The 17,464-nt window shown below is 39.0% G+C and overlaps 1 protein-coding gene across 1 annotated transcript in view; it reads left to right on the top strand.

Annotated features, from left to right (window-relative positions):
- LOC103156656 (5-hydroxytryptamine receptor 2A-like) overlaps nt 1-16,294 on the top strand; it is a 73,831-nt gene extending 57,537 nt beyond the window's left edge. The window contains exon 3 of the mRNA XM_007578787.2: nt 14,306-16,294. Coding sequence (XP_007578849.1) covers nt 14,306-15,168 — 863 coding nt within the window. The 3' untranslated portion in view covers nt 15,169-16,294. The remainder of the gene's footprint in view (nt 1-14,305) is intronic.
- The last annotated feature ends 1,170 nt before the right edge of the window (nt 16,295-17,464 follow it).

Below are 17,464 nucleotides of genomic sequence, written 5' to 3'. Positions count from 1 at the left end.
GGTGTGTTGGTCACCTTTTTTTTTTTTTTTTACTGAACTGAAACACAATGAATTCCACAGCATGCCTACATGTTAAAGTTGTCAAAGTCAAGCTAGCCTAGCTGACCTACTTCCCTGACCCTCCCTACCTGTGAAATGTGATAACTTTTAGATCTTGTTCTCTAGTTGTCATAGTGATGAAAGCACTGGATCTTTTTTTCTCAAACATACATTTAAGATTGAGCTAATTATGTTGACAACTAACCGATGGCAGTCATCGTCGGCTCGTGACTTCATGTTGCAACATGTCTATACAAACGAGGCTAAAATGACATAACCACACATATTTTGTCAATAAATACAAAAAAATAATACAAACTAGAAGCTGGAACAAAGTTATTATAAAATATATAAGACGTAATTAAAACTAAATTAATCTTTCTTCTAGATGTGAAAACACACTGTCCTTAATAGAAGGTATTTATTTTTCAGTAAAGATGTTATGAGCCTAATTTATCTAACTTCACTTCAGCTGGTGAGACATGGACTAGTTTTAATGAGGAAGCAGCTCAGTTCTATATATATATATATATATATAAAATAAAAAACAAGTTCTGCTCTGTTTTGGCTCTCATCTCCTCTGCTTCGCCTCTCCAGCCCTGACAAAGTGACTCAGATGCAGCATGGTGTAGATGATGCAACGACAGACTGTAAGAACTTTACTCCTGCTGCCTCACACACAAATATTTTATGCGGGCCTTAGCTCCATCCCTTAGTGACTCGCTTACAGAATCTAAAGAGACTCTAGAGAAAGCCGTGTGTTTTAGTTGGAGCACCATCTGCATGTTAACACGGCGGATATTTACCACCACGTCTTGTTGGAACATTATCACTGAAAATCTGCACACCGGAGCGGTTACTTTGTCTTACCCTTGCCCATTAATAACACAAGAAAATGCAAAACTTTCAATAATTAAATAGCAACGGTACATGGCGGATTCCAGTTGGCTCCTTTCAGGAGGCCTAGCAACACACTGGGGTAAAAATGAAGCTGCTTAGTGAAAGGCTGTCCGCCTATTGTCAGGAATTCACCTCTAATTATGAGATCCAGACGTCAGTGAATATTTTTTAATTTGAAGTTAGAAGCACAGTGGATGGTTTATGTGAGACTCGCTATAAAAACATTCAGAACTTCCTATTTCTGCTTCCCAATCTGCATCATCTTCCAGAAATGCTTAATGGGCCAAATAAAAAACAAAAAAATCTATGAATTGGTGGACTTTAATCTGTGGCGAATTTTAATTCAGTTCTGTAGAAAAACCTGTGAATCTGTGAACATTGGTATTAATAGTTCTGACTTCTCTGTCTGTCTATAGAACCTGAATGGGATTCGACCATTTCAATCCAATTTTTAAAGAAATTGGTTCCACTTTGCTCTCAGTTATTTAGAATACAAATATATAAAGAAAGCCCAAAATAAACAAATGTCTCTGTTGCTATGGTGTTTATATGCAGCGTTTTTCCTATAGAGGAAGAAAATGTTTAATCCATGCAGATGGACACTCTGTTAAGCTTTAGGAAAGAAACTGTCTCTTTAGCTTTGCCCTCTGATTCGCTAACCTGAAGCTAAAAGTCTGGATAGTTTGTGTCCAGGATGTGTGGGGTCTGCAGAGCTGTGAGCTGCCCTTGTCTTGACCCTTGACCTGCACAAGTCTTGGATGGAGGGAAGGTGTCCGTGATGATCCGATGTGCAGACCTAATTGTTCATTGATGTTTGGATGGAGAGCTAGCAACAGGCGGCTAGCTTCTTTAGCTTAGTGTTGGACAGCAGTGGATCCCACACTCTGACTTTATTTTCAGATATACTCACTTCAACCATTCACTGCAAAATGATCAGTTTCTCTGATTTTACTCTTTATAGGTGAATGTTTGAGAAAAATGAACTCTATGAACTTCTGACAAAATGTCTCTAAAATTCCAAGAAGGAATATTTTAGTACAGTATTTATTTTCAGAAAATGAGAAATGGTCAAAAAACTGAAAGAGATGCAGATCATCCAGACCTCAAATAATGCAAAGAAAAGTTCATATTCATTTATAAACTATAATATTAATGTTTTAACTCAGGGAGAGTTCAGTAATCAATATCTGGTGGAAGAACCAGGAGGTTCAGTGCAGGGGTCTCTTCTTTTTCTCCAGAGCTGTAAGTATATATATATAATGCTTTTCTGTCCTGGAAGGCCATCTGATAAAACTGAGTGCATGAATATAACACAATAGTGAGGATATGTACAACCTTCTCCTCCAGAATACCAATGAAACATTCGCAGCATGTCTTATGGGGCAGTTTGAAGGAAAAAAGGGACCCAGACGGGGAGCCAATCAGCAAGCTGTAGCAGGTGCAGAGTAAATACAGACTTTAATAACATCCTGGTGGACGAGAAGACACAAGCACTGCTGGAGACGCAGAGTCAACAAATACATGAGACAACAGAAATGGAGACCAGAGGTGAGACAGGAAGTGGCAAAGAGCCAGAAGAGAGCAAAGGAAAAAAGGCTCAACATACAGCATGAATTCTGGGAACTGAAGAGGAGGTGTGGCACGATAAGGATTTACACCGACTGAGGAGAACAAGGTCAAATAATTTAAAATGAAACAGATAAAACACAGGAAAACCTACAGAACAGAGAACGCAAGACGGGTTTTTTTTCTGTCAGCTTTAGTTTAATTACCCGCCTGACTTCTGTTGTTACTAGAACATCTTAAATGATATCAAATCATGTCTGTTATTTTAGCTTTTAGAGGAAAATCTTTCCCAAGATCAGGAAACGTATAAATAGACGTGTTCTGTCATTTACAGCTCAGGTTATTCGGGGTTAAATGAAGATTTCTACCTCAAAAATAGAACGGTAATCTGAAAGCTTTCTAATTTACCAACTGATCAGCTGTGGCTCCTCATAACGGACAAAAACATCAACTCTGTTCCTTAAATAGCTCCCGGTCTTCTTTAATTTACTGAGCTTTGATATTTCTGGCTTTATTTAGCAGAATAAGTCAGGCTGCGTTGACATGTTCATTCATTTATCTTCCTTTTATTCTCTCGTCTTTATACTGTAGTTTTTTTTAGCTGACTTTCTTCTTTTGCGTTGTGTTTTATTTTGTTTTGGATCCTGTTTTCATGTCATAGATTGAAACAAGTCCATTAACTTCCTGTTATAGGTGATTATTTCTGTGGATTCTTAAAAAATGTGTCATGTCCAATATAGAATATTAAAGTCACTGCCACTGTGAAAAACAAAGAAAGAACTGAAAACGTTGATATGTTCATCTTCATTGTTTCATACCAACAAAAATTGGAAGTGTGGAAACTGCAGATTGAGGGAGGAGCTTTGTTCTTGAAGGCGGGGCTAGGTCCACCCAGGCGTTTTGCACAGCTGAATGGTTACCATGGAGATTAAAGGATTTCTCAAACATGCATGAAAGAATCAAATCAACACTCCAGGAATGTTTTTGATTGGGAAATAACATCACAACATGAAGTAAAGCTGAAAAAAATCAATTTTATATGGCAGTGCCCTCTTAAAACCACTGTATGCCACTTTGGTATCATGTCTTCTGTCATTAATCTTGTTGTTTTTGGTTCTTTAAATAATTGTCAATTCTTTTAAAGATACATTTTCATAAGCATGCAATGTGAAATTGTTTTTATAGCATTATTACTCTCAACAAGTGACTCGATGACGATGAATACTTAAGCATAAAAATACAAGTTAACCGTGACTATTTAGTTTTATTTCTGAGGATCCTAAGATTACTTCAGGGTGTTAGTTTTTTAAATGTTTTGTAAATAAGTCTCTCGCAGACATGTTGGGCGTTAGAATCAAGGTGCAGAAATGAGGCTGCTCTGTGACGCAGCAGCTGTGAAGTTGCGCGGAGTCGACAGGAGGCCTTGCTGAATAATGAAATGTCACGACGCCAGGCTGCAGGTCTGAACCAGCCTGAACACGCCTGAGTGCCGCCCACACGCCCAGCGGGATCATGTCAGGGTCTTTACCGAGCCGAGCTCCGCTTTCAGACTCACTCTTACGTTGTCTCTTTGGGTTCGTCAGGAGGAGGCTGAACGGAGAGCGCGTCCGTGGGAGAGTTGTGGATGTCAAACCGTGCCTTGCTAATGTCTCCCCGGGGGAGCGGAGTCTCGCTCTAACCCGATTGGCCCAAACATCGCCACTTACACACGCTTCTACAAACAATGGGACACATCATGACCATGCGATCACATATGCTCGCATGAAAACACGTGTGTGTGTGTGTGTGTGTGTGTGTGTGTGTGTGTGTGTGTGTGTGTGTGTGTGAACATCTTTAAAAATGCATAAATTACATGAATGTTAATCTTCACCAAAAGGTCCCACACAGCCTCTGGCTTCTTGCTTGATGTAAAAGAGAAAAATCATTTTGAAATCAGTCGCAATTTTACTTGTTTTGGAAACGACGAAAAATGCTAAAAATGTGTCGGTTTTGTATTTTTGTTGTGATAGCACGTTGTTAACTAGCAGCAGCAAGACTTTGAAATTCTAAACAAATGTGTTGGTTTCAAAGAAAACCACACGACACATCAGACCTTTATATCTCTAGAAACTAGATGTTGAAGTGAAACCATGAACTAAATGTGCCTGGGAAATAGACAGTACTGCCCCTTTAAACTTCCAAATAGCTCGTCGTTTCATGAGAATGTTTTGTATGTCGTCTGATGAATAAATATTGCTCCAGCTCAGGGATCTCTGCGGTCAACATACACACATGCAGCGCAGCGTGTGTGTTACTGTATAGAGGGGGATCAGGCTGCAGAAGGCCAAACAGACTGGTTTATCAGCTGGTCTGCTTCCAGTTCCTGGCCGGCCCACCGTAGCACTCCCACCAGGCCCAACGCTGAGCCGTCTGCCTTCCAGCGGAAACACACTTTACATCCATGTGTGTGTGTTCATGCTCAGCTCACGCCTTCTGCTGCGACTCACACACAGATGGTTATTATTTTCTATAATGATGTGGAAATGTTGCTGTTTGTGTCTGGCTTGAACACGCTCACATCAATCCTCGCTCCGGCGGCAGAATTAGATAAAAAATCTGATCTGAATGAATCAAATAACTTCATCTGTTTTACATTTTACATCTTTTTTGCCCCTTTCCATATATGAAAACTATTTAATGAAGACTGACAGGTGAGAAATGATAGCGATAATGTAATGCAACCTCAGTCTGATACCATCTTTATTTAATTAAGGTTTTAATTCAAATCCCTCTGACACTTTAGTCTGAGGTCTGAGCTTCCATAAGCTGCATAATGAGTTATTACAAAAGGACAGGCTGGAATCGCTGATTATTAGACCTTGATCTGTCATCCTTAGTGCAAGATTTTAACAATCCTGGACTTTGAATGAGAGCAGCAGAACTTTGAACCTCTTCTAAAGGAAAGCAAAACTTTAGCTAATATACTTGTTAGACTCACAATGATACAAAATATAAGGATAAGAGGACATAAACTCAAAGTTTCACACACTTTGTAGATCATAGAGAAATTATTGGTTTCTATTGTTCTGATGCATTAATTTAAGATAGCTGGAAATGACAACAAACTGAAGAGATGCTTGGGATGTTAACGTTTTGAGCAAACTTCACAATTAACTGGATGGATGGATGGATGGATGGATGGATGGATGGATGGATGGATGGATGGATGGATGGATGGATGGATGGTCGTCAGTTCTGAATTTGTGAAGCAGAGACTCCAATGGACAGAGATTCACTTTTACTAAAAGGGTGATATTAGTTTTAAAACATTTCATTCTTGTGACATAATATCTGCATCAGGCGATTAAAACACAAATGAAATCAGTAAAACTAATTTCTAACTAATTCCTAATGAAGCCGGCTGATGGAACAGGACAGATTTTACTTAAATGAGGAATTAAGACAAAAAAAGGAAGAGGTTCGATGGAAATATCCACAAATACTAAGGTTTTTAGCTTCTTTATTAGTTGGTCCCACCCTTTACTTTGTCTTTACCTTAAAGCTGCAGCAGGATAAGCCGTTTTCCTGTAACGGTAAGTTGTTTCTTCGCCATTAGCACATTTAGATGTGCATGAAGATGATTGGTTGTTTTTGGTGCAAACGGCTTTTTATAGATCATACCGTACCGTCACACGACATGGTGACAGTTTCAACAAATATGTAAAAAATAAAGTTGTGTAAAAGTTACAGACTGCAGATTTAATGTTCTTTAACTTTCACTGTCAGAATCAAATAAGAGGAGGACTTAAATTTAAGAGAGACTTGTTTTTCAGAACAAGACACAGATATAAATGTTATATGTAACAATATATAACAGTTAACAATGGAGTAACACGTAAGAAATAATAGACATTAAATAAGGTTTAAGTTAAGGTAAAGATTTCTTTTATTTACCAAAGCGAAACATTGGTGTGTATATTTAGTTTTCTTCACATTGTTGTCTTTTAGCAAAAATAATAAGGAACAGTACCTGTGGTCATAAACCAATATATAGGTTATGATTCTTTTTGCAGAATTTTCTTTTTTTTTCTGTAACTGGCATAATAATACAGTCAGTTAATTCACATTTCCTTTGCATCTCAGAAGAGTGAGCCGACATCGCTGCCGGTTCCTTTAAAGCAGCTTTTCTAGGAAATATGAGTCAGAAGCTGCCAGCTCTTTGCTCCTGTAGGAATGACATCTGGCAAAAATGAAAAGAAACAAAAACCCCACAGTGCCGGCTCTTTGTCATTAGAAGAGCATTTGTCAATTTTGCAGCCACTTGTGATCCAAGTGTCTTCATGTGCTGGGAATCAGGACAATGCAGCAGGATTTCAACGCTGTAATCTGACCACAGCTGCTGGTTGTGATGTGAGCAGACCGTGATGCTACACACACATATCTGGGTTACAGAGCGGAAGGTTGGCATTAATAAAGAGAGAGGGAAAACAAAGGGCAGTGTGTGTGTGTGTGTGTGTGTGTGTGTGTGTGTGTGTGTGTGTGTGTGTGTGCGTGTGTGTGTGTAGATAAATAATGGTTATGTGTGGGTAAAAAAGTCTCCTTTTGTTGTTTACTTAAACTATTCTTGTCATAACTCTGAGATGAGGCTTGAACTGGGTGATTCATCCCTGTAATTATCTCTTGGGTTTTTTTTGTAAAGAAGATTCACATTTAATGACACTTCATGACTCGGTGAGATGTAAGCTGTGTCTTCACAGAAAAACATGAGAAAATAGACACTGCTGTTACAAAGCAATACACTACGGTTCACTGTATCTATTATACATTCTGCTATAGGATCAAAATGGATCTTTTTTTGTTTTAAATCACTTTTAAGTCTCCGTTTGGTCCATTCATCTGAGATTATCAGATAAAAGCTGAAGAGTTTTGTAAATTTTGAAAGATATATTTTTGTTTAACATGAACTCTACAGGATGAGTTTGGTACCTTTTGGTTCTGACTGCATGTCTCCACTGATTACCAGAGTTTAAATTTGGGCCGTCGCAACGTATTAGTGCTCATACAACAATGTTAAAATGAAAACATTTATCTCTAAATGTCACAATTAAATGTTTCATATCATTTGATTGTATAATCAAACAGGAATAACCTGACTAAATTACAGAGGGTGTTTTTATACGATGATTTTATTTATTACGGGAAAAACAGCAGCTGGAAACAATCTGGTCTTACATGGAAAAGTAATTACACCCTCGTTAAATCATTAATAAACTGTTGGCTATATTTTAAAGTTAGGTTACCTTGAGTTTCCCTAGCAACATCGAGACACGACTACTACCCAACCTGTGGACTGATGCTGTTTCTTTTACAGTACCGTGTAAAATCGACGTTTTTGAGCTTTACGTCGTACTGTGATGTTACTACCTTGTCAAAAACACACCTGGAGCGCTTTAAATATTTCATGCATGTTTGAGAAATCCTTTATTCTCCAGTGACAACCATTCAGGGGTTAGAAAACGAGTGTTACTGAGTTAATCAAGACATTGCTGAAGGTTTGATAGAGGAAAGCTGTTGTGGTGACTTCCTGAAGGCAGAGTGTCAGAAAGAACAGGAGCTTCTTAAAGAGACAGAGGCCCAATTTTAAGGCGTCAGATTGCAAAGTTTGATTTGTACAGCATTTTTATATCAAGGTGACATAGTTACTTGATTGTGGCATGAAATGGCGCCATATGGTTGGAAAATACATAACACCGCCCCTTTAAGTGCAAAAATATCCACATGAACCTTCACTCAGTCGTAAAGATCGATAAAACATGATGTAGAAAGAATACTACATGTTGCTGAAAAGAAACCAACATAGACCAGAAAACGTACCTGCTGTCATAGCAACAGGAAGCGTATGACGGCAGGTACAAGCTGTCACAGGGGAACCGTACCCTTTGGCTAAGCTGAATGTCGCCTCAGGCTCTCAGTCTTCAGAGGAATCATCGCCTCCCAGCTCGTCGCTTCATCAGCGGCTAGCAGAGCTGAACGCTGGATTTCCTCTGTTTGAATCATCTCATGCCTACAGTGTCTGTACTCACCCTGAACAAACACTGGAAAAAAGCACATAAAGATGATTCAGTCGTGATATTCTCCAGCTGGTGAAATCAACAGTGATGTACTGAAGGCCGTCCATGTGACAGTGGACTGGAGAAACTCTGTAGACGTTCTACATGCTGCAGCAGATCACTGGACATTTAAAAATTAATTTTAGCCACAGAAAAAGTTCAAGGTGGTCATAAAGGAAGATTTATTTTTACACTAAGCTTGCCAATTTCTATCACAGATGATATTTTTGGTGTCAACTCATACATGATTGGACCAATAAAATTATATTTCCTAATAATGTTATGATTTTCCGAGACAATCTCCACGTTGTTGTGGAAAATTAGGTTTTTGCAGGTCCTTTGGTGTCAAATCATAGCCTACTTATCCCGAACTGTAGAAAACATATTTTCTTGAACTTGTGTTTCCTCTAAACATAGACACGTTAGCATAAGAAGCTAATGCTAAACCATTAAACGCATAAAAAAAGAGCTCTGCTAATGCTAAACCACGAAACGCATAAATTCATTAGCGGATGCTAACGCTAACCACCATTCTGTGTCACACAGTTTTATCTCCTTCCTGCGAACGACCGGTGTGAGACTCACAAAGTCCTCAGTTTCAGTTTTGGCTTCTGATTTTACTCCATATTATCACTTTAAGGTAGCATAAAAAATTATTACCACAGTTGAAAACATATGATGTGAAAAAGTTCATCCAAGTCATGGTAACAGGTAACATTTTATGACAAAAACCGGTTAAAATGGTGAAGAATAGCAGCCATTTTTAAAAAAAATGACCATCATTTTGAAGTTTATGTGGCTAGTAGGAAATATGACCTGAAGAGGGAACATGTTCAGTTTTATGCTTTTATCCACATGGAAGATTTTTACCAAAATGCTGACCAGCGACAACATAGAGCTGGGAGAAAGTGTTCGCCTCCTTACAGATTTCCTTTTTACGTCACACTTTTATGTTTCACATAATCATATAAATACTGGATAAAGGTAACCTGAGTAAATATAAGCAGTTTTCAAATGGTGATTTCATTCAATAAGGGGAAAAAAGTCTCAAAAACCAACCTGGGAGAAAATAATTACTCCTCTTTGTTGCATCATGAAATGACCTGCAGAAAATGTAAAAAAAAAAAAAAAAATTTAACATAATCTCTCTGATGACTGTTAAATCTCAAAAAGCAACACATCATCTAATCTGGGAATTGTTCCAAGCCATTTCTAGCCATTTGTGATGCTAATGAGTTTTTCACATCCCTACGTGCGACGCATCTTTTCTTAGAAATATGTGCAGACTTGATATTGCTTTCCTCTATAAAATTTTTGTTGTTGAGGCGTAATATTTAAAACCCCTTCATGTTTCCTTAAGCAGCTGTTCTCTTTTTGATAGATCATCTAATAACTTCCAACTTCCACAGGCTCGTAGAAATGTCACATGAGACCCAGTGAAGACAAATGTCCAGCCAAAGTATCACCGCGCTTTATTACCGTGACCATAATCACACCGCGAAGCAACATTCACATATTTATGAAAATACGACACAGTTCAGGCCATTAAACAGCGCGGACGGGCTTACGAAAGCATCGGCACTTCAGATAAAAATTCTGCTTTTTATTCCAATGCCATCATAAGCAGCGATAATAAGCAGCATTTTCACACTTCGTATGCGCTAGCTGCCATTTACTCCAGAGGTAGGATTTTCTTTAAATGGCTCTTCAACTTACAGATTTCCTGCAAAAGAAAATATACGTTAAAGGAAAAGTGAGGAAAACATGAACGGCTTCAGGTTTTCACTTGTTATTCACTTCTTTGCCCCGTCAATCAAGATGAAATTACTAGTCAATCAAATGCTGCCATTTCTCTGACTCACCAGCTGAACATGGATTATTAAGGCATCTGAATCTTTTTTTGTTGCTTAGTTTGGTGAAATGCACCAAAATTTATTATTTGTGTAGAAAATAATACATTTTATATTAATTGGAGGTTTTTTTTTTCTTTTTCTCTGTGGTGTGCTTATTAACTAATTGTGGTATTTTTAAAAAATAATTGAGCATATTTTTTACTGCTGGTTCCATTGAGATGACATTTTATCTCTTCATCTCAGAGTTACAGCAGGTGTAGCTGAAGCAGATTCCTGCTTTTCTAAAAGATCAGATATATTTTGTAAAGGACATTTCAAATTGGCCACTTTTAAAATGATGTTTCCTGTTACTGAGCGTGATGTTGCCTGATCAGTTCTCAGGCTGCTAAATCCTCTTCGTGACTCTGCCTCCTCTTCCTCCCACCACTTGATCTCTTTTTATCTTCTCCTTCACTTCTGTCAGGTTTTCTGCCGTCTTGTCTGCCGTGTTCAGAGAATATTAAGTGGAGGGTTTGCCATCCAGGGGACTTTGGGGAAGACGGAAAACACAGAAAGTAGCTTTAGGTTTTCTTTTTTTTTATGATTCCAGTGAGATACGCTGAAGGGGTTTTTGACGAATCAAAAAACATTTATATAAATAATGTCACTGTGACCAACGACATCAATCATTATTGGTCGACTTGCATGTTTTCCTCTCCATAAAGACTCCTGAGGATTTCTTTTCTCATTAAAACCTTTTCCTGGCATTTCTTAAACCATCTCTGACATGAACTGGAGACAAGAGAATGTAAAATTTGAAAAAAAAAACAGAACAAATAGAATAATTATTTCTCTAAAGCTGTATGTATATATGCATGTTTGAGACAAATACACTAATCGAAAAAATGTTTCAAACAATAATCTCGGACGAATAAATAATTACACCCCAGAATGTCAGTGGTAACACACACACACATACACACACACACACACACACACACACACACACACACACACACACACACACTGGTTCATCAGAGTGTTGATGGTGAGCAGTACGACAACTGAAAATCATAAACGCTGCTTTTGAACTGAAAAAGTAAATGTTTAGAACATTTGTACCATGTTTAGGTGAAATCTTTGCTAAATTTACTGTTAAAGTTGCTGCTGGACTCTTTCCTATCATACCACATTTGTTGGGACAATGAAAATCTTTTTTGCAACCTGAAGATCTGCAGCATATGATGTGTGTCAGTGTCATAGAATGAGTGTGTTTTGGGATTGACTTGGTGCCGTCAAGACAGTAAATTACTTTTATTTATTTGGAGATGAAGGTTTAATGGTTTTTACAGTCTGAGTGCACCAAAGTTGTGAAATAGTTGTTTGCTAAATTAGTCAGAAAATAATGATTCTATTATAATGTCAGCTTCATATAACTATCAGCATGTGAAAGTGGATAAATCCTCATCAGTGTATGACAGGTTGCTGCATCGAGTCAACAACTCGATGCAACCTGCTGGGTTTCCTTGCATAGAAACGTTTCTTAAAGGGACAGTATTATGTATTTTCCATGCACATGGCATCATTTCGTACCACAATCAAGTAACTATGTCAACTCCAGCTGTAAACAAAAGGATATATTCTAGCAAATATGACTTTTAAAAAATGACTTCTGTCTCTTTAAGAAGCTGAAACTCTGCCTTCATTAAGTCATGACAACATGGCTTCTCTATTAACCCTTTAGAAACATTTTTAGAAGTAGCTCCTGTAATGAGCTCAGCAGATGTGCAGTTCTACCATCTGCTAATTGCTGCTGGCTAGTCTGAAGGAGCCGAGTGGGGGAGTCGTGCCAGAGGGCTGCTCTGTGAGGAGGAAGCTTGGAAACTGCAGCTTTGAGGAGGAGCCTCATCCTCGAAGGCGGAGCTATGTCCACCCAGGCTTTTAGCACAGCTGAATGGTTACCATGGGAGATTAAAGGATTTCTCAAACATGCATATAAATAAATGAAGTTGAATTTGTTTTAGCATGCAGACTTTGCTTGCTTGGTGGTTGTAACATCCTACCTTATATTGCCAAATATATCAAAACAGTCTTTTCAGGTAGCAAAGTTGCAAAAATGTATCAATTTGATGATTACAAATCTATATAGTGTGCAGATCAACTATGTGTGCTGTAGAAATACAATATATGCAATAATGTGATGGGAGGATCTACATTCCTGTTGAGACAAAACAGTGAACCAGACATTGACAAAGCAACAAACAATGGAGTCGGTAGGAACAAAACAGCTGAATGTGATTTCAGAAAGATGGAAAAAGGCAATAAGAGGTCCAGTGAAACAACATAGTGATGGCAAATAACTTAATAAAGCAGCAGAACGAGGGCTAAAATGGCAGCAATGCGCATATGGAGAGAGGCACATGAACCGAATCTGATAAAGGGCCGCAGGGCTTACAAAACCCAAACAAATTACTGCACCTTTTCATACAATAATTGCTCGAAGGTTGATCCGTTTAAGTGGAAAAAATGACAAGCTGTCCTCCCACTTACGCTGAACCATTTCCCATGACAGAGACATTCTGCTTCACGATTCTAAATTACACATAAAAACGCTGCATTATTTCACTGTCAGTTATTGCTTCCTGTAGTCTTTGATTCTTGGGCTGCCCAGGCTCATACAGATGACAAAGCTCCGCGGTATTCAGTGTCCTGTTGGAGATACTGAAAGTGAGCCGTCTTTGACTGTCTTGTTCCCAGTAGCGAGTTACATTTTCAGTCTGCCAGAACTGAAGATCTCCAGCCTCCACCCTGAAATACTTCCACTCCTTTTATTCTCCACGCTGGTGTTTTCTTTGTTATGGAGCTGATAATGAGAACACACTGGGGGGGCAATTGCTCAGTTTATCCTGTTAATGTCATGTACAAATTCCTCACCGTCATACAAAACCTCTTGGCAACACAATATCTGATTAGGTTTAGCCAAACTAATCTGCTGATGTGGGAGTTTTGGTATAGGAAACCAAATAATACAGTAGATGAGAAAATATAATTAATTGACGCCATAACAAACAACAGGAGGCATTCCCACCCTCTAGTTTTACTTCAGGAAAACAAAATGGAAGGTAAAAAAAATGGTAGGCAGTGGACAAAAATGAAAAGGGAACTGCTGTGGTCACCCGATCCCTCAAAGGAAAAGCCAATGAAAAACAAATTTTGAAAGGGAAATTTGATACAAATTGGTGTCTTTGTCAGGAGATTTTAAGTGATGATGACTCAATGGCTACTCTCCCAATGCTAGATTTTCTTTTCTGTGTGAGTAAAAAATGTAATCTCAAAGTTGTCAATCTTTCGTAGGAGGGTTGCAAAGGATCACATTTGCAGCTGCAAGTATTTTTGGGTCTGTCTCTGTCAGCCTTACACATTCAGGACATTGTGCGTGTGAAATAGCTCAATTTCAATCAGGTTGGATAGAGTGAACATCTGTTTTCATGTCTTGCCACATATCAGTTAGATTTAGGTCTGGGCTTTGAATGGACCACTTGAACCCATCAATATGTTTCAATCTAAACCCTTCCAGATCAATTCATGTAATCCATTCATCTTCCCGTTTACACCAACTAGTTTCCGATCCTTCCTGATGCGCGGAATTAGTTTTCTGCCAAACGTAACTTTGTGAAAACTAGGTCAACATCTTCTATTTAGGTCTCATCTGACTGGAGCAACTTTCTTCCACGTTTGCTTTCACCCCAACTTGACATGTGCAAAACTGCCTCCACTCCGCAAGACTTTCTTTCAAAAATTATTGCTTTTCCCACCTGAGTATTGAAGCTTGAATTGAAATTTTCTGACATTTTCTTCTGCTTCCTTCCCTCTCTGCAGGCATCTCAATGCCGATTCCCGTGCTGGGACTCAGAGACCACTCCAAAGTGTTTAAAAACGGAAACTGCCTGCTGACAGACGACAAGTTTGTTCTGGTGGGTTCCTTCATCGCCTTCTTCGTTCCGCTAACCATCATGATTGTCACCTACTTCCTGACCATCCACGCCCTGCAGAACGAGGCCACGCTCTGCTTGGACCAGCTCGTCCCGCGGCCCAAATGGAGCACCACGTTCACGCTGAGCTTCTTTCCTCAGAGCTCCCTGTCCTCCGAGAAACTCTTCAGGCGCTCCATTAGCCGAGAGGCCGGTGGGAGAGGAAGCGCCGGTGGTCTCGGCGGCACCCGGGAGAGCATCTCCGGGTCGGTGTTCGGTCGACGCACCATACAGTCCATCAGCAACGAGCAGAAGGCGTCCAAGGTGCTGGGAGTTGTGTTTTTCCTCTTCGTGGTCATGTGGTGCCCGTTCTTCATCACCAACGTGCTGATGGTCGTGTGCCACCACAACATTTGCCACCCGGAGGTTATGGAGGGTCTGCTGAACATCTTTGTCTGGGTCGGGTACTTGTCTTCGGCCGTCAACCCGCTGGTCTACACACTTTTCAACAAGACGTACCGCACAGCTTTCATGCGGTACATCCGCTGCCAGTATCAGCCAGAGAAGAAGCCTCTCCAGCTCATACTGGTGAACACCATCCCGCCTCTGGCCTTCAACTCCACCCAGCTGCCGCTGGGCGACATGGGGAGGTTACGCAACGGAACGACGCACGGTGAGACGGAAGGACGGGAATTCTCCCTGCCAGGGAAGGAAACGGAGAAGTGCAAACAGGGCAAAAGCCAAAGAGACAAAGACGAGAGCAGCGTGTGAGGAATATCAAAGAAAACCCTTTGATAGAGGCAACTCTACACACGTAAGACAAAGGCCTAGACTTCCTCTGTTTGGTCTTTTTGAGTGAAGTGTTTGTTAGCTGAAGGTACAGAGACTGTCCCTACCAATTCAAAGTGTAGAGAGTTGAAATCTTGTTGTCGTACCAATCAAAAAGGCACAAGGCACTTATTGCATTTTTAAAATGTTCTCAACAGCTTCAGTAAGTGCACAATACTAACATTTGATCAATCGACAAGACCTGGAGCAACTGAAGTAAAAGTTCATTTTCCAAAATGACGATTGCAAATTCAAAATTTCAATTTTAAATCTCGCTGATTTCTAATTACAAACTTCCACTTAAAGGAAGAAATTTACTCTTAGCCACTCGGCCACAACGAAAGATGTCACTTTTACTAAAAAAAATAAAAAAGTATTTTTGTGTAATTTCTCTTCCCTTGGGCACTCACCTGCAGTAAACCCAGCAGCTTGTTCACTCTGCCAGCTGCCTGGCATCCCACCTTCCATCAAACTGCACCTCTGGGTGGATCAGAGGGGATTATATTGGATTTGCTCCCACTTCGAGGAACGAAGGTGTCAGAGAGGGAAAACCTGGCACACCTTGAGTCAAAACACTCACAAAGATCAGATTAAGCTGCCAAAAAAGAAGAAAACTTTCTGCCTCTGTTTTGTTGAAACTCTGTATGAATAACGTTAAAAGGTTTATATTTTCAAGCGTGAAGATGATTGTTGCATCGTATTGCTGATATGAAGACTGCAAACTGAGATTATATAACAGCAGGAAATGAAGAGGGTTTAAATGTTGATGTATCCCCTTGTAAAAGTCACAGCTCATATTGTGTTCTTACCAAACTATGGGTGCACATTTTGAGTTGTTTCAGTCATGACACATTGTGTTCAGTGCTCTGATAGGTGGCTACCACATGTGAAAACTTTTGTATGAAAATCTGTGAATGTGGAACTGCTGCGAAAGACTGAATTAAATGACTCGATGATGCAGGATGTGGAGTCCAGGCCAGAGTTGGACATTGTACATCATCTTCTGGGACTTGAAGCTACGTCAGCGTAGCAGGGCCATTGTAGATAGAAAAAAGGAGTACATTTCCTCCAAAAAAAAGAGAAATTTTGACCTTGATCTTAGATATTCTGTAGAAAAAAACTTTGAAATTTGAATTTGAAAAACGGAAAATTGGCTGGGAAAACAAATCTCAGAAAATTTGAAATTAATCTCAGAATATATATATATATATTTTTTTAGAGAAACAAGAATATTTATATGCTTGAAAAGTCAAAGATTTGCTAAAAAACTAAAATGTTTAAATTGATCTGAAAAAAACTCCATGTTTTTTCAAATAAAAAAATAATTTCAGCATCAAATTTGAACATTTTTGACATTTCAAACTTAGAAATTTCCAAGTTTTTACTTGAAAAATTATTAAATTGATCTGACAATTTTGGGCAGAAATTTACTTCTTTATCTTTTTTATCAACAATGGCCCTAACATGCCATTGAATAAAGCAGAACGGGGTTATTTTAATAGAAATATGTTATTTTTATATTATTAAAATTGTCAGAATGTCTTGGAAGCACTAAAAATTGAGTACAATATGGGAAAGTGAAATCAAGTCCTTTAGCTTATTCTTCTGCTTGTGAAATAAAGAGCAGGAGTCGACAATGTGAGACCAGCCAGTGGCAGGAAGAACCTCTTTGTGACCAGCAGCGAACACTGCCATTTGTACAATTGCTATGGTTACTTGCCCACTTGTGAATGACAGCCTTCTCTACAGAGAGGGTCTTAATAGGCACAGATGAGAGGAGGGGGCTCAGGGACATAAAAGCTATCATTTTTGTAAAACGTTTTTAAGATTTCATGCTCTGCTGTTTTTCTTAGCAGACAGATGTCATATCACAGCGAGTTTGTGGAAAAGTGAATAAGTCCTAAGAGGTGTAAAAGGCTGATGGCTAGTCAGACTCTCATAGCTGATTTTAACAATTTAACTGAAACTCTTCCTATCTCTGAGATAAAATACTATACTGACAGATATTTACTGTCTATACTTTAAGAAAATAATGTCAGGATTGTGGCTGTTTTCTCAGCTTTACAACTTCCATGTTACTATGTTAAAGTTATGTCAATAGCAGCTTCACAATATGTCAATCATTAGGTCTGCTGGAGGAACAAGCCACGAAACATTTAAGCTAACCTGGCAGATTGTTAGCGTAGTAACAGGGATGCTGTTTGGTAGAGGAAACAGCAACATTTTTTTGTTTTTTTGC

Source organism: Poecilia formosa, unplaced genomic scaffold (genome assembly GCF_000485575.1).
Source record: "Poecilia formosa unplaced genomic scaffold, Poecilia_formosa-5.1.2 Scaffold491, whole genome shotgun sequence".
NCBI lineage: Eukaryota > Metazoa > Chordata > Actinopteri > Cyprinodontiformes > Poeciliidae > Poecilia > Poecilia formosa.
The sequence above is the reverse complement of the archived record's forward strand: the minus strand, read 5'-3'. Positions and strand labels throughout refer to the sequence as shown.